Source organism: Lynx canadensis, chromosome C1 (assembly GCF_007474595.2).
Source record: "Lynx canadensis isolate LIC74 chromosome C1, mLynCan4.pri.v2, whole genome shotgun sequence".
Lineage (NCBI taxonomy): Eukaryota > Metazoa > Chordata > Mammalia > Carnivora > Felidae > Lynx > Lynx canadensis.
This window is the reverse complement of record NC_044310.1, coordinates 7284889-7309858: the sequence shown is the minus strand read 5'-3', so window position 1 is coordinate 7309858 and position 24970 is coordinate 7284889. Positions and strand designations below refer to the sequence as shown.

General features: G+C 50.4%; 1 protein-coding gene and 1 long non-coding RNA gene across 2 annotated transcripts; one reads left to right on the top strand and one right to left on the bottom strand.

Moving 5' to 3' along the window:
- Nucleotides 1–647: 647 nt before the first annotated feature.
- PGD (phosphogluconate dehydrogenase) lies at nucleotides 648–17729 on the bottom strand. The gene is made up of 13 exons (XM_030327940.2): nucleotides 17607–17729; nucleotides 16937–17012; nucleotides 16207–16386; nucleotides 13687–13752; nucleotides 11894–12012; nucleotides 9865–9934; nucleotides 7515–7649; nucleotides 5427–5616; nucleotides 2353–2483; nucleotides 2017–2150; nucleotides 1551–1650; nucleotides 1273–1395; nucleotides 648–1181 (listed from the first exon to the last, which is right to left on the bottom strand). The coding sequence occupies exons 1-13, from the start codon at nucleotides 17612–17614 to the stop codon at nucleotides 1062–1064; spliced, it is 1452 nt and encodes a 483-aa protein (XP_030183800.1). The 5' UTR covers nucleotides 17615–17729; the 3' UTR covers nucleotides 648–1061.
- A 551-nt stretch (nucleotides 17730–18280) lies between these two features.
- LOC115522253 lies at nucleotides 18281–24935 on the top strand. The gene is made up of 3 exons (XR_003971303.1): nucleotides 18281–18919; nucleotides 20558–20750; nucleotides 24639–24935. It is a non-coding gene; the product is annotated as an uncharacterized LOC115522253 (long non-coding RNA).
- Nucleotides 24936–24970: the final 35 nt, after the last annotated feature.

Here is a 24970-nt window from a genome sequence, read left to right as displayed (position 1 = left end):
ATAGACACCAGCTGTCAAAACAGGGAAACTCTGGCTCTATTCTAGGATCCTCTCAGGACTTTCTGAAGCATTCCACAGAATTCTTTCTGGAGTTAAGCTGCTGGAATAAAACAATTACACTGGCCCCAGGCCACAGAACTATCAGTAAGAATTTGCTGGCAGGATTTTTTTTCTTGAGTAAAGAAGATCAAGTAAAAAGGTCTGATTCAAGGGGCAGGCTTGGGTCGCCAGAAGTCCCACCCCAAACCCAGGGCCTGCTTAGGGACAAACAGAAAGAGGTGGGGCACACTGAGCCCACCCTGTCATTTAAGTGGAGTTTCCTAAAACATCTGGGATGAAGTGACAAAAGCCATGAAGACTGTACCCGTGAGCGGCCAGGGCCCAGCGCCCAACCCGAGGAAACGTTCGCACCCCCTGCACACTCAGCCCCCGATCGCCTCCTGGTCCTTCCCCGAGTTAACCATTACCCTAACTTTGGTCTGTTTCTTATATTACAGTCTTTCTTTAAAGGAAACGGAGAGGAAACCGTAAACGAGGCTGGAAGGAAACAAACGGAGTCAATTGTGAGGAAACCGACTGCAGATCTTTCTGCCAAGGGGGATAATGGCTCCGTGTGGCAGGTGAGGCTACTGGAGAGTCTGGAGATGAAGCACAGATAGAATGTATCTTTTATTAAGTAGAGAAAGCTGGGAATTCTACTACGTGATACAAAGGTTCCAGTTTGAGCGGACTCCACAGAAACCCTTCCCATCTACGTGCGCCTCTAGCCGGGAAGATTGCGCTGCCTCCCGCCCCGACCACAGGTGCCACGTGGAGCTGATTCACGCTACCGCGCACATGGTCCCCTCCGGGTCGCCCCAAGGGGCGGGGGCCGAGGGCATGGCGGGTCTCAAAGAGCTACGTTACAAGTAAACTCATGCCGACTTTTTCAGGAGTCCCTTGTGAGACTTTATTTTAAAAGGTCTGCGCAGTGGGCTGTGGGGCAGAGGGCTGCGTAAGCGGTGTCGTGTGGCCAAGTGGAATGTCCCAATCTGTGGAATCGTGGCGGGTGACCAGTCCGGTCAGGCATTGTAGGAAGAGGACGACACGCTGCCACCGTGGCCTGTCCAGTTGGTGTGGACAAACCGTCCGGGGTTGGCTAAGAGTTCGTAAGTGTGAGCCCCGAAGTAATCCCGCTGAGCCTGGAAAACAAGGAATTGGACGGGTTGGGATAACACGGGGACACGGACCCTCGGGCCGTGTCAGTGTTTACCACGTGCTCCGAAAGCTTACCTGGATAAGGTTGGCGGGCAGCGTCTCGTGTCTGTAGCCGTCGTAGAAGGAGAGGGCGGTGGTGAAGCAGGGCATGGGGATGCCCGCCCGGACACCGGTGCTCACCGTCCGCCGCCAGGAGTCCTGAGCCAGAAAGAGCCAAAGACTCGGGGTCAGCCCCCAGAGAGGAGAACGGTCTGCGTTTGAAATGACAACGCTCACGGGCATCGACGCTGGTGAGGGAAACACAAAGCCCGATGAGGCAGAATTCCCACACCGCCCAGCTCTGGGCTACCTACCTGGCAGTTTTCAACAGCAGACTTAAAAAAGTCATCCAGTAGTAGATTCTGAAGGTGTGGGTTCCGATCGAATGCGTCTTTTATCTTTCCTAGGAACACGCTGAAACAAGCAAGAGGGGAGAAACCAATGAAACTTCACCTCCGCGCGCTCAATGCCTGCCAGAAGGCGGGGAAGGAAGCCGGAAGCTGGTACATCCGCCCGCGAGGTACAGAGTTACTCTCCTTATCCCTTCAAGCCGACTGTTTGCTCAGTGAAAACAGAGCCCACATCCCACGAGGCAAGGCCAGAGGGCACGACCGTCCTCCCAGAACCAGTTTAAAGGGAGTAGGGTAGACAGTCTAGTTAGAACAGCCGACCCCGTCCTGTCGCCAGCGAGGGGACTGGCCGCGCACATCCTAGGGAAACCGTCCCCAGGTGCGAGGCCGCGACTCCCAGCACGGCGCCGCGGCGCGTCCCCGCACTTACCTCCTGATGATGCAGCCCCCCCTCCACATCAGGGCGATGCCACCGTAGTTGAGGGTCCAGCCGAATTCCGTGGCGGCTTGTCTCAGCAGCATAAAGCCTTGCGCGTACGAGATGATCTTGGAAGCATACAGGGCCTACGGAACGACGGACCCGTCAGAGCTACGGTTAGCCACGTCCACCCCGCGGGCAGGGCCGGGCCTGGCGCGGACAGCGGTGTCAGGACGGGGCTGGACTCTGCCGCCCCCACCCGGGGCCTCCCACGTCTCCACGGGCCGCTCCCACCCCCGCTGCCGCCCAAGGCGCCAACCACGACCACTGCCAGGGAGTGGGCCCCACCTTCTGAATGTCCTCCAGGAATGATTTCTTATCACCTTCAAACTGGATCTTTTGGGGACCCCTCAGCTTTTGGCTGGCTTGAACCCTCTCGTCCTTCAGAGATGATAAGCACCGAGCAAAAACTGCCTCTCCTACGTGGGAGACAGGAGAACGTTACCGAAGTTCACACGTGAAACTGGACAGAAAAGAGTGCACGTAAGCCCGAGAAGTTGAGGAAAAAATAGAAATGGAGCCGGATCTCCAACTGTACAAAGAGCCGGAAGCCTCAGTCTTGGGCCGCAAAAATCTAACATGGCTCAGAAAGAACTTTTTTTTTAAGTTTATTTATTTACTGAGAGAGAGAGAGAGAGAGGGAGCGTGCACAGAGGAGGGGCAGAGGGGGAGAGAGAGAGAGAGAGAGAGAGAGAGAGAGAGAGAGAGGGAGAATCCCAAGCAGGCTCTGCCCTGTCAGCAAAGAGCCCAACTCAGGGCTTGATTCCAGGAACCGTGAGATCATGACCTGAGCCAAAACCAAGACTCGGATGCTTGACCAACTGAGCTACCCAGATGCCCCAGGAAGAACGTTTATACAAAACTGACTTGGAAACTAAAACTCCACAAACAACATAATGTAGGCATCAACCACAAAAATCAACATGCAACTCAATGGGGAGCTTTGCAGAAAAAGCAAGAAGGTAAAGCCACCATGATTCACAATTACTCTGTTGGTCCCCAAGTCAGATTTCAATTTCAATTGAGAGGACTTTAATTTTTAAATGCTCATCAAAGACTCTACTCTAAAAGCACTCGCTACCCCTCAAAAACTAGTGAATAACAGGCAGCCTCAGCATTTGGTGGGAGGCTCAACTATGGCGGCACTGCCTGCACACGGGGGGTGGTGTGAAACCACTAGAACACTGAGAGGTAACCTAGACTCACCCCTCAAAACACTCCATTTTCAATTTGTGAAAATGTAGTTTCCAGTACATCTATAATCACCACAACTTTGTTTCACTGGACTAAAAAACATTTTAGAAAGGTATTTTCATATCAAGACATTTAGTATCTTCAAGAACTAACCCTTATAAAAGACTACTTGCTCAACTGACAAGGTCTTTTTTTTTTTTTTTAATGTTTATTCATTTTTGAGAGGGGGCGAAGGGGCAGAGAGAGAGAGAGAGAGAGAGAGGGAGAGAGAGAGAGATACAGAATCGGAAGCAGCTCCAAGCTCCGAGCTGTCAGCACAGAGCCCGACGCGGGGCTCAAACCCCACGAGATCCTGACCTGAGTGTAAGTCAGACGCTTTACCGATTGAGCCAACCGGGCGCCCCTCAACTGACAAGTTCTCTAATTAGAAGAATTCCTCTAGCCATTCCTTTCCCCGCAGACAAAAATGAAGTAAACTCTCTGGGGACCAACGAAGGGCTTTGTTTTTGAGGAAAGGGTGCCAGCCACACACTCGAGAACGCTGCCGAGAACGCTGGGTAGTCCTTCTGTCCCCGGGCAGCCCCCTGGCCTGCACACACCCAATGACTCGGCACAAGCAGGAGGAAGTATCTGTGCAAGGCCGCTGGCACCAGGAGGCCAGTGTGGCGCAAGCCCTCGGCGTTACTCAAGGCTCAGCCCGAAGACTTACTTCCCCGATAGTTCAGCAAACACACACGGTGCCCATCCGGGGATTAAGCCTGGCCTGCCTCTGCCGGATAGAAGGGGTACACCGTCTCTCAAACAAGAGAGTGGGATCCTTTCTGAGCCCGCAATACTCTCCCATTTGGGTCAGTGATGACTACACTGTTCCCAGCTATTGTCCCCTCGGTCCCCGGCCCAGGCAACACTCAGATTTGCTAAACCTCGGCCACTTCCTTCTGCTTGGCCTGCTTCTCCTTACGGTGTCTCACAGCCCCAGCTCACTGTCACCAAGGAGCCACAATTAATCAGGAAATCAGAAGGAGGGAGGAGGCCAGGGAGGGAAAGACAACCTTTAACCGGAAGGGTGAGGAGGAAACTGTGTTTTATTGGAAAGGGAGCCGTTCTGCCATCAGCAAAGATCAGCCTTTCATTACACACACTAGACCCCTTGTTTTATTCTTTTCTTTTCTTTTTTTAAATTAATTTGTTGGGTTTTTAAAAGGACACCTTTTAAAAGGTGCTGTCTAGGCACCCCGTTCTCCTTTTTCACTCTTGCCAGAAATGTAGCTATTTTATTCTGAAAGGACCAACTTGTGGTTTTATTAATCCTCATTATTTGTTTTCTATTTCTGCTTTCTATGATTTCCTTCGCCCTGTATCTTTTTGAGTTTGAGGCTTAGCTCACGGCTATAAGACAAACAACATGCACGAAAAGGATACACACCAATGGTCAGGACAGTGGCTTTCTTCTACAAGAAGGGCAAGGAACTTAGGACAAGAATGTTAAAGGACTTGAAATGTGTAGGCAGTATTTTATTTTTAAAATATTGGGGGGGGGAACCTCAGCAAAATATTAATAAATGCTGAGTACATAAGCTTATGTTATTCTGTGAACTTTTGTATGAAAAACTTCATTACGGTGATCTGACCCATTAGAAAGTCATGGAGGTCACCGACTACAGTTCAATCACGAAGACAAAAACTATCCCAGGGGCACCTGGGTGGCTCAGTCGGTTAAGCCTCTGGCTCTTGATTTCGGCTCAGGTCATGATCTCATGGTTCATGGGTTCGAGCCTCACGTCAGGCTCTGCGCTGAGAGTGTGAGCCTGCTTCGGATTCTCTCTGTCCCTCCCCTACTCATGCTCTCTTTCTCTCTCTCTCAAAATAAATAAATAAACTTAAAAAAAAAAAAAAAAAAAGCTATCCCAAAGGTCAAACTGGAGAAGAAAGCCAAGAATTTCCAAATGTATCTCAAAGTCCGTATGACTGAGAGGAGGTTACCGGGAAGAGACTGAACAATGTCAGCCTCGCACACCAGAAGAGCAGAAAGCACTCTGGAGGCTGACGAGGGCTGCACACATTCTCCAAAGACCCGCTCCTTAGCTGCCAGTCTACACCAATTTTCCAGGAGGACGTCAAGAGCAAAACAATGAGATAAAAGGCTCCAGGGGGAAGCGGCACCTTACCGATGAGGGTGACAGGAACGCCGTACTCCAGGGCTGAGATGGCAGTCCACTTCCCTGTGCCCTTCTGCCCCGCGCTGTCCCTGATCTTCGGCAGCAGGTGTTTGCCGTCGCTGTCTTGGAACTTGAGGATGTTGGCCGTGATTTCAATCAGGAACGAGTCGAGCTCGGTCTTATTCCATTCTTCAAATGCCTAGTGCAGGACGTGAGAGGAAACACTGTGAGAGAAACCAGGGCCACATGGGAGAAGCCCCCTTAACCGGCTCACTGCTTTCCTCTGCGAATGCTCACCGACGCTCACGATTTGCTCAGCACGTGAGGCCAACAGGCTCTAAGTATGTGCCTGAACGCTGCTCCCCGAGCTGAGCTCTCTGCTCCCCAGGAGGCAGTTGTATCTATTTCCACCCAGTTATGCTGACTTCCAATTGCCAGCACAGCTCTTTCCCCCGAGGCAAGTGCCCCTCGCCCCACACCATCGCCTCCTCAGAGGCCTTCCCCGCTCCCCTGATCTATATCTACCCCTTACAACAGTTTCCTCCTCTTTGTAACAGGTACCACCAGCGGGCTTCATCTATTTATTTTCATGTTTTTGAGAGAGAGGGAGGGAGAGAGAGAGGGAAAGAGAGAGCACACATGCGTGAGCAGGGAAGGGGCAGAGAAAGAGACGGAGAATCCCAAGCAGGCCCCATGTTGCCAGCACAGAGCCTGATGTGGGGCTCGATCCCGTGAACCGTGAGATCATGACCTGAGTCAAAGTGGGCCACTTAACTGACCACCCAGGTGCCACACCCCTGAGTTTTCTATTGTCTATGCAATTATTATTGTGTCTTCCCAGCTCCATGCAGGATAGCGCCTTTGTGGGTTTTTTTCACTGTCACATCCCCAGTGTTGAGAACAGTTCCTAGCGCGGACAGAAGCACTTCTATGTATTTGTTGAACACATGTATTAAGTTTGAAGTAAACCAATTAAATATGAACACAACAAAAAAAGCACTATTTCTATGAAAACTAAGATTGTTTTGGGGTGCCTGGGTGGCTCAGTCAGTAAAGCAAAGTGGGGATGACACCGTTAAACATCAAGAGGAAAAACCGTACAAAATCTGGAAGGACTCTGCAGTGCGTACCTCACAAGTGTCTCTAAATCACGCTCCACTCGAAGTGACTGGAACTAGAAATTCTGGATGAGAAAGGGCTACGATGCGAGCCGGGAGAGCCACATTTAGAGAAAAGGGCGGGAATGGCGATGAGTGTGCTCTCCTGTATTTTCAGTTAAAAGAAGGGTTTGCCTCGTCAACGATGCTGAAGAGAACAGAGTACTGAGGCTTACCTTGAAACGTATTTGTAAACGATCAAACCGACGGAGGGCTGGCCGGATAATCGACACGGCAAGCGTCGTGTAACGCTAAGCAAAGAATCAGGGTGGTGTGCCCACAAGTGCTCACCACCGAATTCTTTCAGCTTTGCTGTATGTTTGCACATCTTCATAATAAAATATCGGTGTGGGGGCGGGGGGTGTTATGTTTCCCCACTCTGGCTAACTTTTTTGACTAACTGCCAGACAGCCAGTCCCAACCTGACCAGAAAAGCAAGCTTCTCGGGGTGCCCGGCTGGCTTCGTCAGTGGAGTGTGCGACTCTTGATCTTGCGGTTTTGAGTTTAAGCCCCACCTTGGGTGTAGAGATTACTTTCAAAATAAAATCTTTAAAAAAACAAAAAAAAAAAGAGGGGCACCTGGGTGACTCAGTCGGTTAAGCATCCGACTCGATATCAGCTCAGGTTATGATCTCATGGTTTGCGAGATCGAGCCCTGCATCTGGCCCCATGCACTTGCTCTCTTGCTCTCTCTCTCTAAAAATAAACTTAAAAAAAAAAGGGGTCAGTAAACGGTGGGAATGGTTACCACCAAGATCCCCTGGGGACGTTCGGCTCAGTGACGAGCTCTCCCATCTTATAGCTTCCCTCCGACCAGGCTGCGTCCATCCTGCCAGCGGCACAACCGCGGGAAGGAGGAGGAGGAAGGCTTTACTGGAGCCAGAAGTCCCTTCTCTGAGCAGGCCCGCCTGCCGCACCCGCAGCAGGGCCCGGGGCTCACCTTCGCCATCTCGTCATGCCCCATGTCCAGCACATCTTTCATCAGGTGGTAGGCCTCACAGATGAGCTGCATGTCCCCGTACTCTATCCCGTTGTGCACCATCTTCACGAAGTGTCCCGCTCCTTCATCCCCCACCTGTTAGAGGGAGGGGCACCAGGAGGCCTCAGAGACGGCCCCGGAGGAATGGCCCAGAAAAGCCCACATCAAATTCTTTCGCCAGGCTCCCTCCCCAGACAAGGAACGACAGCGATGAAGCAAATATCTGTAGTATTTTTAAAATTAAGAATCACTATGGAGCAACTCGATACAAGCTTCAATCCAGCCCCGTGTTACTTCAAACTCACTCTAAATTCATTCTAGGTTCTTCCACACCTTTCAACTCACTGCCGGCACCCCCAGCCCTTTACCTGCATTTCCCACCTTCCCTTGTTACTCAGGGCCCCTCGCCCCCAGCCCTGGCCACGAGTCAAAGACCTCCTCCTCCTCCTGAGGTCACCATGCTCCTGGTGACCGGGGGTTACAGTAAGTCAGCTAATTAAATCCCTTGTACTTTTAAAAATACATAAGTGTGTTGTAGGTGTTTCCAGTGGCTACCAAGGGGTAAAGTGACCTTAGATCCCAGGTCTGGCCCTCCACCTCGTAAGCCCAGAAATGTGTCCTCACCAGGGTCTCACAGTTGACAAAAAGACACTGATTTCTAACAAAGCTGGCAAGATGTATATAGTCAGAGTCCCAGTTTATGAATTGAGGGTGAGAAACTTAACTATGGATCTTAGTAGCTACAAGTGTGAGTCCGGCCGGCACACTCTGTCCCTGCAGACAAGCTACGGGGGAAGCCAAATAATCTGCAAATGGTGTAGTGGGCGGGGACTCAGAACAAAGGGAGTGTCGGGGTCAGTACTCAGGGGCATCGGGCTCTGAGGTCAGGTGCATCCGTCTCCACGACAGGCACCTACCTGCGGCTGGACCCAGTGTTTGCTGGACCTGAGCACGCTCTATCCTGGCTGTCACCGCCGGATCCGTACTGCTGACGTTTAGAGAGACCTCCACAGTCTGAGTCTCCACTGGTGACCTGCCTCCCGCTGACTGTGACACTTTCTGTGGCTGCTAAGGAGCGTGATGAGTAACATCATAACTTCACCCCATCCTGGCTGTGACTTCACAAGTGAACTAAGGAGTGCCTGCTTTTAGGATCTATCCCAGTTCTTTCAGTATCCCGAGACAAAGCCTTGAGGCTACGGAAAGACTCAATCAAGACACCTCAGGGCCAGTATCTGTATCTGTAGATACGCTTAGGACAGAATTCTTGACGCTTCTATCCTAAGCGTATCTACAAAGAAGTGACTGTCGCTGCACTTTTACTGTAGTAACTGACTGTCAAGGCGTTAAGAGGTCCCTTCCCAGTCCTTCATACTAAGGAGAAAATCATCAGCCCTCCAAATCCAGCCCAGCCTCTCTCTACCCTAAGCAGACAGTGACCACTGGTGAAAGTGTACAGACCAGCGTGGGTGCTACAGTTGAAGTCACCGGGCGTGGTCAGGCCCCCCCATTCTTCATATGCCTCAGTCCTCGGTTCATCTCCACCCTTTACCTCCCTGGGATGAAATAAAACTAACAAAGGGGATTAGGAGCTAAAGAGACCTTAGCGACCATCCAGCCCACCCCCCACGTTTTACAGACAAGAACACTGAAGCCCACGGAATTTTCTGACTCGCTCATGATCACCCAGTTAATGGAGAGCCAGAATTACAGCTCAGGTCTCCCAGCCTCGCGGTATGGACTGAGGCTGCGGTAGGGATAAAACTTATTCTAGTAGCAACACAAAACGCCGGAAGAGAGGTCTGTATGAACGAGCCTGGGCCTCCTCCCATTTCGTGAAGGCAAGAGGCCATAGTGTGCTCTGTTCAAGCACAGGGCACCTGCATGCCAAGCTACAGGTACGAGATTTTCCACGGCCGGGGCCAGGATATCTGACAGCACCAGCCAGTCAGTCCTCTCCCACGTGGGCAGACAAGGCCCCCTTTGGATTCTGACATCTTCGTCATTTTCCTGAAGCCACACAGCTAAAACAAACCTCACTCCCCCTCATCCTTGCTGTGCCTTCTTAAAGAACCCAGCTTTCAGATGAATCGAGGAGGGCCGTTTGTAACATCAGCCTCAAGGCCCTGAATGTTCAGTTAAGATGCAAGGACATGTAACACAGGCAAGCATCTTAGGCCTCAGCTGTGCTAGCGACTTCGCGACCTCACATCTGAGCCGCTTGTTGCCACCACGGGCGTCCTGGCTCTGTGCACTTTGCGACACCTGTGCCCATGTTACCAGCAGGCTTGAAAGAGTAGCCAGAACTTGCCCAGTCACAGCACGGTTCCCCAGTTCCTACTTTTGCAGCGATGCCTTGGAAGATGGTCTTGATGTGGGGCCTGTGGAAAGGAACCGTGTAGTTTAGCTACTGAAAAGAGAGGGGTTGAGAGCTCAAGATACTCAAGGACTATCCCCCCACCCCCAATTTTGTTCAAATGGGGAGGCTGAACGGGAAGTGGAAAAAAGTAACGAATGTGCCAGAAGTGCCGAGGGAAACCTGTCAGAGGCTGCGGGCTCTGTGACTAGAGCAGACAGACGGACAGACAGAAAGGCCAGAGGAAGCATCGAAGCATCGGGAGAAATTTCTTCTGCACAATCAAAAGAAGCTGTGGTTCCAAACAGCGGGCCACAGGGATGTTCCTGTAGAGAGCCCTTCTCCCAGCCCGGGCGCGTGTGGTCAGATACAGCCCGGCTCTGCCTGGTGGAACCTCGCAGGACCTCCCGGGGCTGCGCCCACTACTATTCAGAGAAAAACCGGGTGTTCTTCATTCCTTCTGCTGCTCCTGTACGAGGACAGGTTACCTCACGGGGCTTCTCGCCTATGTTCTCCTCACTATTGACCACTAAAGGCTCCTTCACAAGAAGTGTTTGGCAAAGACACAGAACTGACGGGGTCGCAAAGCTAACGCTCAGGATTAGGGCTAAGACAGTGACATGCGGAGCTTGGGAACTCTCCTGATCTCATGGGAGCACGTCAGGTCACAGCGTCACTTGCACCTCTGCCAGACCGGTGCAAGGAAATGCAGGGCACCTGTGCATATCAAATACTTTCCTGCGTCATGTCTGCGCGTCTAGCCTGCCGGGCTGTTACCCCCACGTGAATGTCCATAAGCTTCTCAGAAGCAGGAAGACTTCTATCTACTTCCAGATGTAACTTACTTAAAAGAATCCCCGAACCTGGGGCGCCTGAGTGGCTCAGTCACTTAAATGACCAACTCCAGCTCAGGTCATGATCTCATGGTTCGTGGGTTCAAGCCCCGAAATGGGCTCTGTGCTGACGGCTCGGAGCCTGGAGCCTGGAGCCTGCTTCAGATTCTGTGTCTCCCTCTCTCTCTGCCCCTCCCCAACTTGCACTCTGTCTCTCTCTCAAAAAAATAAAGAAAACATTGCCAAAACAAATTTTTGTTTTAATTAAAAAAAGAATCTCCAAACTTACTCCTCAGAGAGGTAACAGAAAGAATAACTTTCCCCAGGAAAACCCTTCACCTCTGGGAATTAGGTTTGAACATGTTTTCTTTAACACCTGACATAACTGTAGCATATTTGGAAGTCAAATTCATTCAGAAAAGAATGGTACCTTGTCAGGCCTCCCTGAAAAGGATCCTCCTTTTCTGTGTGCTTCTGTTCTGCTCAGCTATCTCCCTCTGTCTGGCTCTCTCTCTCTGCGGTCTGAACAGCAGGGGGAGTTGCCCTCAGTCAACAGCAGGTGGGATTATCCCTTCCATCTGTTTGTGTTGGTTCTCTCTCCGCTCACCCCCCACCCTTACGCCTCATGCACCCCTTCTTTCACATCTCCAACACACCTCCCCTTCTATGGCCAACACCTCCTCTTATATGCAGCACAGCAAACAGTGTAAAATGTGTTTTTGCCCCAAATCAGATAAAAAACGTCTACCTCGCTTTCCCAGGGACGAAATAGGCTCGGTCAGATTTTTCCAATACCCACAATTATTAAATGCACAGCTATCTTAGGACTGTACATCACTTATAGAGGCAGACCTTACTTCTAAGTCCAGACAGTACACAGGACGCTATGCGAACAGCTTCCTTAAAGCCTCTGAACTCTGTAAGCCTATTTAGAATTTCTCTATCAGTCCTGGAGGAAGTAACAGAAGAAAACAGGCAAAGGAGAATACGCACATGTGTGATGTCAAAGCAGCAGAGTGGACAAAAGAAACCTTCCCGGCATCTCCGACACTCAGGCACCACGGAGGTCAGGGTGCCAGAAGTGTCCCCAGCTCGCCCTTCTCCCAGCTCAGGCCTCCCTCGTGCCGAAGTGGGGCACCTTCGATACTCACCAGGCTTCTCTGTCCCCTCCTGGCATAAGTGAGGGGCCATAGCGGGCCCCTTCCTCTCCGCCACTGACTCCGCTCCCCACAAACAGGATTCCCTTGGCCTTGAGGGTTCGACATCGTCTCTACAGGGGAGAAAATTAATTTCATTATGCTTCCATAAAGTTGTCTCCCAGTGAATGAGACGAGGTATCAGACACGTATGGAGAGCCCACACGGGACATGAAATGACCCAAGGATCCAAGAATAACCTGATCATTCAAGAAATTTAATCCCCTCAGTTTGGGAGTTAGAAAAAAAATATCCAGGGTGCCTGGCTGGCTCAGTAAAGCATGTGACTCTTGATCTCAGGATCGTGAGTTTGATCCCTATGTCGTGTGCAGAGATTACTTAAAAAAAAAAAACAATCCACAGAAGTCTAATGTTTATTTATTTTTGAGACAGAGAGAGAGAGAGAGAGAGAGCGTGCGTGCACGCAAGCGGGGGAAGGGCAGAGAGAGGGAGACACAGAATCTGAAGCAGGTTCCAGGCTCTGAGCTGTCAGCACAGCTGACCCACAAACAGTGAGACCATGATCTGAGCGGAAGTCAGACATCCAACCAACTGAGCCACCCAGGCGCCCCTCCACAGAAGTTTAAAATAGCTATCTGGGTGCCTGGGTAGCTCAGTCAGTTAAGTGTCCCGACTCTTGATTTCAGCTCAGGTCATGATTTCACAGTCTGTGGGATCAAGCCCCGCATCCGGCTCTGTGCTGACAGCAAGGAGCCTGCTTGGAATTCTCTCCCTCTCTCTGTACCCCCCTCAAAATAAATAAATAAACATTAAAAAAAATAATAATAAAATAATAAAACAATAAAATAAGATAAAATAAAATAAAATAAATAAAACAAAACAAAATAAAATAAATAGCTATCCTTCCCCCAAATGGAAATAATAAAGCCAAACATACATTCTCATTTTACTAGAAGATCCAGTTACCGTAAGACTCAATCAGGAGTTTAATACAGGGCGTCTGGGTGGCTCAATCGGTTAAGCATCTGACTGCGGCTCAGGTCATGATCTCAAAGTTTGTGAGTTCAAGCCCGGCATCAAGCTCTCTGCTGTCAGCTTGGGATTCTCTGTCCCCCTCTCTCTGCCTCTCTCTCTCTCTCTCTCTCTCTCTCTCTCTCTCAAATAAAACACTTTAAAAAATGATACAAAAGAGTTTAATACAAATACGACTTCCCCGACTCAGCACTTCAGATCCTCCAGAGACTCCTTCTAGCATATGAGGCCAGTAAAGACGTGGTTCTCGGGGCACCTGGGTGACTCGGTTGGTTGAGCATCCAACTTCCACTCAGGTGATGATCTCGAGTTTCATGGGTTCAAGTCCCGAATCGGGCTCACCGCTCTCAGTGCAAAGCCGGCTTCAGATCCTCTTGTCCCCCTCTCTCCCTGCCCCTTCCCTGCTATCTCTCTCAAATAAAACATTAAAAAAAAAAGGACGTGGTTCTCAACCACATTGCACACCGACTGACATACCATGGGCTGGTGGCACAGTAGAAAGAGCTAAGCACGAACTCTCAGCCTGCTGTATCCAAGCAAAAATCATCCTTTTGAGTTATATGTATGACGGAGGAGGCCTCATTCCATCAGGTATGTCTTAGCAGAAACAAAGGCCAAGAACTGCAACGTCAGCACCGAGCCCCAGAGTCAGCACTACAGAAGGACAGTCCATGCTTTTATCACATGTACAGTGCTGATACTTTTTTCTAGAATGTTCCCAGAACCAGGAAGAATTTAGACTGGAGAATACTTACTGTGGTATCCCTATATTCAGAATTTCCTCCATCAATGATGATGTCACCAGTGTCCAACAATGGTACCTGTAACCAGACACTAGCATTAAGGTGAGCCAAAGAAATGAAAGACAAAAACAGAATGTACCTCGAGCAATTAATACAAACAAGAATTTATCCCAGATAAATCCAGCCTAAAAGCGTATGTTGTTTCATTTTCAAAAATCCTCTCCGTGGCTACGGCTGGAGCCTACACGAAAGGTTAGGGCTAGCAACCCAGTCAGACCTCCCCACAACTAAGATGGTTCTCTTTAAAATTTGACAACAACCAGGAGCGCCTGGGTGGCTCAGTCAGTTCAGCGTCCGACTTCAGCTCAGGTCACGCTCTCACGGTCCATGAGTTCGAGCCCCACGTTGAGCTCTGGGCCGATGGCTCAGAACCTGGGGCCTGCTGCGGATTCTGTGTGTGTCTCTCTCTCTCTGCCCCTCCCCTGCTCATGCTCTGTCTCTCTCTGTGTCAAAAAGAAATAAAAACATTAAAAAAAAAAAGAGAAATAGGGGCGCCTGGGTGGCTCAGTCGGTTGGGCATCTGACTTCGGCTCAGGTCATGATCTCACGGTCCATGAATTCGAGCCCCACGTCGGGCTCTGTGCTGACAGCTCAGAGCCTGGAGCCTGCTTCTGTTTCTGTGTCTCCCTCTCTCTCTGCCCCTCCCCCATTCATGCTCTGTCTCTCTCTGTCTCAAAAATAAATAAACATTAAAAAAAATTTTTTTAATTTGACAACAACCAAAACCTACTTGAAAGATTTTGTATTTCCAGTGCATGCCCTTGGCTCGTTTACATTCCCAAACACTGGGAACAGGACTCGTTCTGAAGGATTACATCACGTCCTATAAGATCTCTGCACAGGGCAGAGTAGGGGTCCAGTGAACAGACATCAGGTGGTTTGGTGCCTGAGTGAGATGATCAGCCCCGTCTGGAGACGGCGGGAGGAGACCGGGCCTCGAACTAGCACATCTTCCTACAGAACACAACTGGGCTGGCTTGGTCATTTATCATTTGGTCCACACCCCCCCACACCCACAGGGCTTCAGTGAACCTCACTTCGTATTTTCTTACGTTGAAGAATAAGCTACCACTTTCCAATCCGTTCTGTCGCTAATCGTGACCAGCCTAGCATCTTGCTACACAAAAAGCTTGCTATGTCCTTCCCTTATCACAGTGTTCTTCCTTTCTAGGTCATTTTTGTCTTTCGTGGTAGCACGCTGGTTACAAACCCCTCTCCCCGTGGAGACGCCCCCACTGTTAACACTGCTCCCGGAGAAAAGGAACGTTCACCCCTTGCCTTTGTTTCCTGGCACTACATTTCTCACCGAGAAACGTTTCTTCCAGACAGCTAATGCCTCGGGTTTTTTCCAGAACCCGAGAACCTGTTACTGTAGAATTGTTTAGGAGTAGCTTCATAAGTTATTTCCACGGGTGCCCCTTCGTCCATATGTTGCGTGTGGTTTTGCGTTTCGTTGTTGGAGGAAATAGCACCCCGAGGCTGCAGGGCACTGGCCGTGAGCTTGTCTCCGTGGATTGTCGGTGAGGTATGTTGAGGGAAGGGGCCCCAGAGGTGCCCCAGAAACAGCTCACAGCTACAGTGCCTCAACCAAATGCTGCTGGGCACACTCCCAGGGGAAAAGGCTGTTGTCCCCATCAGCTCCTCCTCTCCCACAGTCATCCCAGTGGGTGGGTGGCCATCAGCCCTTCTGTGAGGGGACAGACCCACCATCCCCTGATGACGCACAGCAGGGGAAAGTCTAAAGGGATCAGACTATAATTGTTACAGAACAAGGGTTAGCACCTACACAAAACACTCCCTCCTTGGCTGATAATCAGAGCCAGAAGTGTAACAGAGGCCTGCCTCCCAGAGGCCCTCTCTGGGACACTTGGCATCGGGTCACCCATCTGCCCCAGCACAGCCATTCCAGCCCTAACACATTTTTTTTTTTCTTGCAAAAAAGATACACTTGCTAGAGCCAACAAATCATTGAGAAATAAGTACCCAGTATGTAGTTCCCAGGATTCCCTAAGGGGACCTCATCGTTTATATGAAGCGATACAACACATTAAGTGTCGAGAAAAATGGGAAACCGACTTCTAAATTTCAGACACTAAGGTTTATTAGCGAATAGCACTAAACACGCATAACACCACGACCAAAACTGTGTTTCTGAATACCAAAGAGAGAGACCAAGACTAGGGTTTGTGTCCCCATTGTTAATGAATTCTTATGGCAACGTCTCTCGTCTCTCGGTGGCCTCAGAATCTCATGCCTAAGGAATCATTACCACCTGAGGATGTGCTGTTACTTAAATTAGTGCCAAGTTGACGAATGCTGAGACATGGACGCAGTTTTGTTTGAACTGAGCAGTTCATATCCAGAAATTGAAAAAGAAAAAAAAAAAATCTCTTAAGTAGAAAAGGGAGATCTAGCTACGGGAAGAGACAAGTTGCCCCGCTAGTAGCAGCTGGGGGGCAGGGCTGGCCTCACCAGTTTTTCAATGAAATCATCAACGGCTTGGCCAGCCTTCACCAGCAGTATGATGCGCCGCGGTTTCTTCAGCTTGGAGACCATCTCCTCCAAGGAGCGTGCACCGACCACCTTGGTTCCCTTTGCCTCGTTGGCCAAGAAATCATCCACTTTGGAGACCGTCCTATTGAAAGCACAAACCTAGAAGGCCGAAAAGGTCTGATTAGGAGATTCAGGACACAGAAGACCTTCACACCCTGGATTAAGTGAACCCCAAGGCACGGAACTGAATATAAGCAAAGGGTGACTGCCCGAGGCAAATCAGGCTACAGTCTGTCACTAGCTGATAGAGACTCAATCAAGTCTAGGAACCGGCGGCTGCAAACTGCTATCTTTTGTACCGAAACCACTTTAGTGTTTGTAACTATTTAAACTTTTCTCTCTCCCCCGGTTCTCATTAGGCAATAAAGGTAGAGTTCTATACACCCAGCCGGATTTCTCCTGCTTAACATCCGGTAAGTTTATCCAGGCTTACGGAACTGACATCTATTTTGCAAGACTGTCCTTCAGAGGATTGCAGAGCTGGCCCTCCCACACCGCATGTGACCTGGTGCTTCTCTTTCCCTTTGCAATAAACGTCCTAAGCAGCAACAGGGCATACACGAAGAGACCTAAGTTCCAGATTGTACAGGATCTTTGAAATCAGCCTCCGTGCACCAAGAACCCACAAGAGTGTGCCCTCCTGACTTACCACGAAGCCATGGTCATTCATGTTCAAAATTAAGTTCTGGCCCATGACAGCCAGTCCAATCAGTGCAATATCAGCTCTAAAAGACCGGGAAAAGGAACAAAGAAAAATGTGTCGGTTCCACTTTAATCCCTTCCAACTCAGGGGCCCAGAGTGTCCTAGCTTTTGCTATGAATACCTTGCCTTACCATTTCCTCTGTCCCCCTCCCCTCTACTACCCCTGAGAACCCAGGCATGCGCCTCCAGGCCACCCTGCCCTCTGCCACTTCAAAGGACCTCAAGTTCTCTTGAGATCAACTAGACCTGCACGCAGGAGGGCATGCAATCTCTGCCGTGCTCACTGCCGGTGTCCCCGCTCCCACACGGGGGAGAAGCCCCTGCAGGCACAGCCGCCCACTGTCCAGCCTCTTCCCCTCCTGGCTCGGGCCCTGGCTGCCCTCGGCCATGCGGGTTCCCTCCCGCCCGGCCCTTTCTAGAAAGGGGGATCCGCCCGGCGCCGCCGCGAGGGGTAGAGGGCCCGGGCCCGAGGGGGCTGAGACCCTGAAGGTCCGAGGCTCCGGGCGCCACGAGGCCGTGCTCCGGCGACCCCCGGGGCCAAAGCGACTTCAGACAGGTTCCGCCCTCCTCGCCGGCCCCCGTAAAGTTCCCCGGCGGTCCGCGAGCCGTCACTCACTGGGCCATGGCGGCGGCGACGGACCGGGCAGGAGCGGACAGAACCGGAGAGCTGAGAGCGCGCGGAGCGGCGACAGAGGAGGAGCCCCGCTCCTGCTTCGGCCCCCAGGCTCTGGCCGCGGCCTTCCGGCGCCGACCAATCGGGAGGAAGGGGCGGAGCTGTGCCACCACGCCATTGGCCCTTCCCGGCGCCTGTTAGACCACCTGAGGCAAACAGGCCCGCCCACTTCTGGGGCCGGCTCAGGAGAGCGCAGAGCACATCGATGGCGACGCCAAAGCAGAAGGGGCGGGGTCGCCGGGGACTGGTACAAGCGCGCTGGGCGAGAGGCTCTGGGCGCCGGGACAGCAGGCTGGGCGCGGCGCGGGCATAAGTGGAGGGGAGGGAGGGGGGTGGGGGGGCGCCTGGGACAGGCACAGGGAACCGGGCAGGGGGCGCCCGGGACTAGCACAAGGGGCCGGGAGGAGCGCAGGCACGAGTGGAGGGGTGCGGGGCACCTGAGACAGGCACTGGGGGCAGGGGGCGGGGGCACAAGTGAAGGCGGCGGGGGGCGCGAGCTGGCGGGCGCAAGGGACAGCGGAGCTGGCAGGGCGGGGGACGCCTGGGACTGGCACAGGGGGTGGGGCGAGGCGGGGGCTCCGGGACAGGCACTAGCGACTGGGGGGGGGGGGGGGCCGCAAGCCGGGAGGCCCCGGGACCGAGGAGGGTGTCGGGCGCGCGGCGGGGTCGCCGGGGCTGGCGGAGGGCGGCCCCACCCGGACCCCAGAGCAGAGGACGCTCGGGGCCGGGGCGACGCTCGGGGCCGGGGCTCCGCTCGGTGGGAAGGGTGGCGGCTCACGTCGGGCCGTGCATTCCAGGGTCCCAGGCACTCGGACGCCTGTTGTCCGAGTGCCCCTCGCCCTTCCCATCGCGGCCGCGCACTGTGGGGTTCAACCCCGTCGGGGACCGAGGCTCGTTGCGGCCTGTGGGAGTAACGGGTGCCAGGAAATGTGGGACCCCACCCACGACCCTGCGCGGGGAGCGCGCAGCCCCAGTTGCAGGAAAAGCAGCGGGCGCAGAGCAGGCTGGGAAAGAACTTGTTGCGGGGGTGATGGAGGTCGCGTCGTTGAACTTCCCGAACCCGCTGAAGAGCTGGAGGTGCCCCGCAGGCCTTCTCAGAAGTGCCCGGGTGCTCCAGGCATCTTCCTCTCCCAGCACTGAACCCTCCCGCCTCCTACAGCAGATGCTGCTGAACCAGGCTTGGCGCCTCCAGCACATTTAAGATTTTTTGTGTTTCCATGAATCCTTCATGTCATCTCACGTGTACCTTGCACATAGTAAGTGCTCACCCGATAGAAAAGTCACACAGCTGGTTAGTGGGTAGTTAGTGACCCAGTTGTGACTGATTCAAGGCCAAGGCTAGTTCCATCACACCAAGCGCACAGGTTACTTTGTAATACAGATTTCGACAGGTACAATAATTTCCATGCGTGCTTGTGTCCCACCCACTATGGTAGTTTTTTTCCTGTTGGAAGTTGGGTATGAATAAATCACAGTAGCAGTATTTTTGAATGCAATGGAATCTCTGAAAATTTTAAAACTCACAATCTACTTTATCTTCTATGTAAATATTTATCTGTATGGTTTTCTTCACTAAAGGCATTCTTTCTATGAATTTGTTCTTTTTCTTGAGTCGCTTCCATATTTGCCTGTTTTGTACCAGTCAGGGCTTACACGCCCGAAAAGTCCAATTTTCTTTTGTATACTCTCCCTTGAGCAAGGTGCTCATGGATTCTGAGGTTGACTCACTGTACAATGTCCAGGTGGGGCCAAGGTTAGAACAGCACTTCCTCCTGAGGAAGAGAAGTCCCTGTCCCGTGAGGCCCTTTCCTTCATTCCTTCTTGCTTTTCCTGGGTACAGAAATAGACAACTGTAGGCAAGCCCAGAGTTTATTTTATTTTTTGGTTCGACATTAGTAATTAAAAAAAAAAAAACCTACAGTACAGTTAACATACTTTGTTGTTAATAGTTTCAGGTATACAATGTAGTGATTCAACAATTTTGTACATTACTCAGTGCTCATCACAATAAATGTACCCTTTAAAAAAAAAACAATAATCAGTTAAGCGTCCAACTTCGACTCAGGTCATGATCTCACAGTTCGTGGGTTCGAGCCCTGCGTCAGGCTCTGTGCTGACAGCTGGGAGCCTGGAGCCTGCTTCAGATTCTGTGCCTCCTTCTCTCTCTTTCCCTCCCCTGCTCACGCTCTCTCTCTCTCTCTCTCTCTCTCAAAAATAAAATAAACATTAAAAGAAAATCTCTACCTGCAAAGTGACGCTCAAATTCATGACCCCAAGATCAAGAGTCGCATGTTCTACCAACTGAGCCAGTCAGGTGCCCCACAGTAAGCGTACTACTCTCCTAGTCTTCTATTTCACCCATCCCCACCCCCACTTCCCCTCTGCTAACCATCAGTTTGTTCTCTGTGGTTAAGTCTCTGTTTTTCTTTGTTTGTTGAATTCCACGTACGAGTAAAATCCTGTGGTATTTGTCTTTCTCGGACTTAACTTCTTTCACTTAGCATAATACACTCTAGTTCCATCCATGTTGCAAATGGGAAGATTTCATTCTTGTTTATGGCTCAATAGTATTCCAGTGTATATATACCACTCCTTTATCCATTCATCAGTCGACGGACATTAGGGAGGCTTCTGTAATTTGGCCATTGTAGATCACGCCGCAATAAACACAGGTGCCTCTATCTTTCCGAATTAGCGTTTTCTTATTCTTGGGGTAAATACCCAGAAGTGGAATTACTGGATGATAGGGTAGTTCTATTTTTAATTTTTTGAGGAACCTCCATACTGTTTTCCACTGCAACCGCACCGGTTAGCATTCCCGCCACAGGGCACCAGGGTTCCCCTTTCTCCACTTCCTCACCAACACCTGTTGTTTCTTGTGTTTTTAATTTCAGCCAAGAAAGCCCAGAATTTATCTTAAAGCTACAAGCAAGGTGCCTGGCTGCCCTCAACACTTCCCTAAAGGGGGAAGGAAGTGACTATGGAAATGGCGGAGCCGAGCAAAACCAGGGAGGGCAGACCTTCCGTCACTGGTCATCGTTGAGGCAAAAGCCCTGCGCGGCCTGAGCCCCGGCCCTGCCCAAACAGGTGACAGTAGTTTTGGAGGAACAGGCTGGTAGGAATCGTGGGGCTCTCCCAACCGAGTGTCTCCGCCCTCCAGTGTGCGAGGCGGCTTGTTAAATGTGAATTCGGATATCACAGACCTGGGGGACACCGGGCAGTGTGCATTTTATCCCTCTAGTGGGTTCTGACTGCAGGTGGCGCACGGGCCACCTTTTGAAATAGTTCTCAAAGGGTGGTCTAGGACCCCTGGAGGTCCCTCATACCCTTTCAGGGAGAAGTGGGGACAAAACCTTTCTCCATAGCACCAGTAGGATCGGATTTGTCTTTTTCATCTTCATTCTCTTACGAGTGTCTAGTGGCGTTTTCCAGAGGCTCTGTGACATGTGCTCTGGAAGAGGTTACATGTAGAAGCAAATGAGAGTATCCGGCGGTCTTAAACTGTAGCGAGCTTGACATTAGAGAGATTTGCAGAACTGCCAGGCAGTAACACAGATCACTGAGTTTCCTTTTGTTTTGGGAACCTGTTATTAAGAACTGGTATTAATTTTTAAAATGGTAAATATTGGGCTGCCTACGTGGCTCAGTCGGTTAGGCGTCTGACTCTTGATTTCAGCTCAGGTCATGGTCTGATGGCTGTGAGCCCCGTGTCGGGCTCTGTGCTGACAGTGTGGAGCCTACGTGGGATTCTCGCTCTCTCCCTCTCTCACTGCCCCTCCCTTGTCTTCTCTCAAAATAAGTAAGCTTCAAAGTCAATGAATTGGTAAATATTGATAAAACTCACATAAACAGAAGCTCTTTGTATCATCGGTCATTTTTAGGAATGTAAAGGGGTCTGAGACCGGTGGTTTGTGAACCACTCATCTAAACCAACCCCTGTTTTAGAGATGAGGAAATTGGGGCTCAGGGAAGCTTAATCAGAGACGTACACTAGAATTGCCCCTCTGGGGACAGATCAGATGCTCTCCAGGGTCCCTCTCAATAGAACCTGGGGTCCAGAGACAGACCCAGTGGTAGGACAGCACGTTATCACAGAAGTCAGATCAGATGGCTCCTCAAATGACGTGGAACGTCTTTCTCGGCAGCTGCTTGGCAGAGACAGGGAGGAATGGGTTTGGGGGTCACGCTGCCCTTAGCTTGCTCCGATTCCACTTCTTTCTAGCTGTGCAGTATGGAGCAAGTTGTCAAGTCTCAGGAGTTTCCTCGTGTGTATATAAGGAGCGACAAAACCACAGAGGGTAGCTCTAGGGTGAAATGACTCAAACCAGGGCTTGTGTCTGGACTGAGTGCCCATATGCCAGCTTCTGTCTTTTTTTTACAGAAAGGACACAGAGAGGAGAGATACAAACTGTAGTGGAGAATAGGACTGAAAGAGAACATATCAGGGGTGCCTGGGTGACTCAGGTGAACATCTAGACTCTTGACTTCAGCTCAGGTCATGATCTCATGGTTCGTGAGTTCCAGCCCTGCGTGGGGCTCTGCACTGACAGCACAGAGCCTGTTTGGGATTCTGTCTCTCTCTTGATAAGTAAGTAAGGAAGTAAATAAATAAACATTAAAAAAAAACCCACGGGGTGTTTGGGTGGCTCAGTCGGTTGGGCGTCTGACTCACCTCGGGTCATGATCTCACCATTCCCGAGTTTGGGCCCCGCGTCGGGCTCTGTGCTGACAGCTCAGAGCCTGGAGCCTTCCGATTCTGTGCCTCCCTCTCTCTCTGGCCACCCCCTGCTCGTGCTCGGTCTCTCTCGCTCTCAAAAATAAATAAACATAAACCAACAAAACCCAAAAACACCCACATTTCTTCAGGCTTCCTGGTGCAGTCTTCTGGGAATAGAGGCAGAAAAGCAACTTCGCAGCTTGCTGCGCAGCTTCTGAGTGGTTCCTAGAGTTCTAACTCAGCCGGCGATAAAATGCCCCGCTATTTGAACTGCTTGCTATGAAACTTCCCTTTTGACAATGACATGCCCATGACTCTCACAATCGCCGTCTTCCTGATCCAAATGCTTGTCACCCCAAGCATCCTGTCTTCCTCCCCACAGTCACCACCTCTGTCCTACATCCCTTCTGGGCGCCCTAAGCAAGGTCCACGAGCATAGATGCCACGTCAGTCTTGCTCCCAAGTGTGTCTATCACCTTCCTGTGCCTTATACTTAATAGATGGCCACCAACTGTTGCTGTCAAATGTCTGGTTTACAGTTGTGTTTTTAAATTTTTATTTATTTTTTAAATGTTTTTTTTAAATTTTTTATACGTTTTTGATAGAGACAGAGCACAAGCGGGGGAGGGGCAGAGAGAGAGAGGGAGACACAGAACCCGCAGCAGGCTCCAGGTTCCAAGCTGTCAGCACAGAGCCCGACGCGGGGCTTGAACTCACAAACCACAAGATCATGACCTGAGCTGAAGTCGGACGCTTAAGTGGCGCCGACTAAGCTACCCAGGCGCCCCTAAATGTTTATTTTTGAGAGAACACAAGGTGGGGAGGGGCAGAGTAAGTGGGGACAGAGGATTCGAAGCGGGCTCTATGCTGACAGCAGCAAGCCCGTTGTGGGGCTTGAACTCCCAAACCGTGAGATCATGACCTGGGCCGACACTGGACGCTCAACCGACTAAGCCACCCAGGCACCCCACTTAGCATGTTTTTGAGGCTTGTCCATGTTGCGGCATGTATGAATGGTGTGCTCCTTTTTACTGCTGAGTGGTATTCCTCTGCGTGTAATTTGTTTATCCACATAATTTATCTGGTGGTGAACATTTGGATTATTTCTAAGTTGGACCATACATAAAGAACAAATCTTGTTTTGAACATTCACGTACCAAGTGTGGGGGCATGGTTTCATGTTTCTTGGGTAGACACGTTGGAGAAAAAGTGCTGGCTCATATGGTGCATGTTTAACTGCTGAAGAGCTGCTAAGTTACTTCCAAAGTGGCCGCACCATTGTGCATTCCCACAAGCACTGTGTGAGGGTTCCAGTTCCCCCACATCCTCACCAACATTTGATTCTGTCTTTGTGATGACGGCCATCCTAGTGGGTGTGAAATGGTATCATCTCATTGTGGTTTTAATGTGCATCTCCCTAATGGCTAATAATGATGAGCATATTTTCAAGGGCTTATTAGTTAGTCATATATATTTTATCTGGTGAGATATCCATTCAGATCTTTTCTTTGTACATTTTTAATAAGTTCTAGAATAGATTTATTTAAAAAGTTGCAGATAGTTCAGAGAGTAAGCTTAGTTTCCCCCTACGGCTAACATCTTAACATTACCGTGGCGTATTTGTCACAACTGAGAAACCAACACTGGCATTAATACTGTGACCTGAACTCCAGACTTCATTAGAGTTGCATTTTCTGGGGCGCCTGGGTGGCTCAGTCCATTAAGTGTCAGACTTCGGCTCCGGTCACGATCTCACGGTTGGTGAGTTCGAGTCCCGTGTCGGGCTCTGGGCTGACATCTTGGAGCCTGGAGCCTGCTTCGGATTCTGTGCCTCCCTCTCTTTCTGCCCCTCCTCTGCTTGCACTCTGTCTCTCTTTCTCTCAAAAATAAACATTAAAATAATTTTTTTAAAAAGAGAGAATTACATTTTCCACAAATATACTTTTCCTGTTTGGGGGCCTATCCAGAATACATTACATTTTGTCATTACATCTTCTTAGTTTCCTCTGGTCTGTGGCAATTTCTTGGTCTTATTTTTAATAACCTTTGATTTTTTTTTTAAAGATTATATTCTTAAGCAATCTCTATACCCATCGTGAGGCTTGAACTCACAACCCCGAGATCAAGAGTCACATGTTCCGCTGATTTAGCCAGCCAGGCACCCCTCACGACCTTCAATTTTGAGGAATGCTGGTTGGGGATCTTATAGAATGTCCTTCAATTTGGATTGAAATTTTTTTTTTCTCTTGGTTATACAGGGGTTGTGGATTTTGTGGAAGAATAAATACCATGGAAGTAAAGTGCCATTCTCTTGACATCATACCAGAGGGACACGCTATCAACAGGGATGATATTAGTCCCAATCACTAGACAAGGCAGTGTTTATCGAGCCTCACCACCATAAAGTTCTTTCTTTACTCCTTTCCATGTTCTATTCTTTGGAACCCATTCACTAAGTACAGCCTACTTTTGCCTGTTTGTTTTTTAAATAGCATTGTTTGTCTTAGTGAGTTTTAGAAGTTTTTGTGTATCCTAAATAAAAGTTATTAGATATACAACCAGCAAATATTTTCTCCCAGTTTGGGGCTTG

Coding starts and splice junctions, on each gene's coding strand:
- PGD (XM_030327940.2), bottom strand. Junction 2,151..2,352: donor TCCTGGAGGACATTCAGAAG/GTGGGGCCCACT, acceptor GTCGTTCCGTAG/GCCCTGTATGCTTCCAAGAT. Junction 1,651..2,016: donor GGGGGCTGCATCATCAGGAG/GTAAGTGCGGGG, acceptor TGCTTGTTTCAG/CGTGTTCCTAGGAAAGATAA.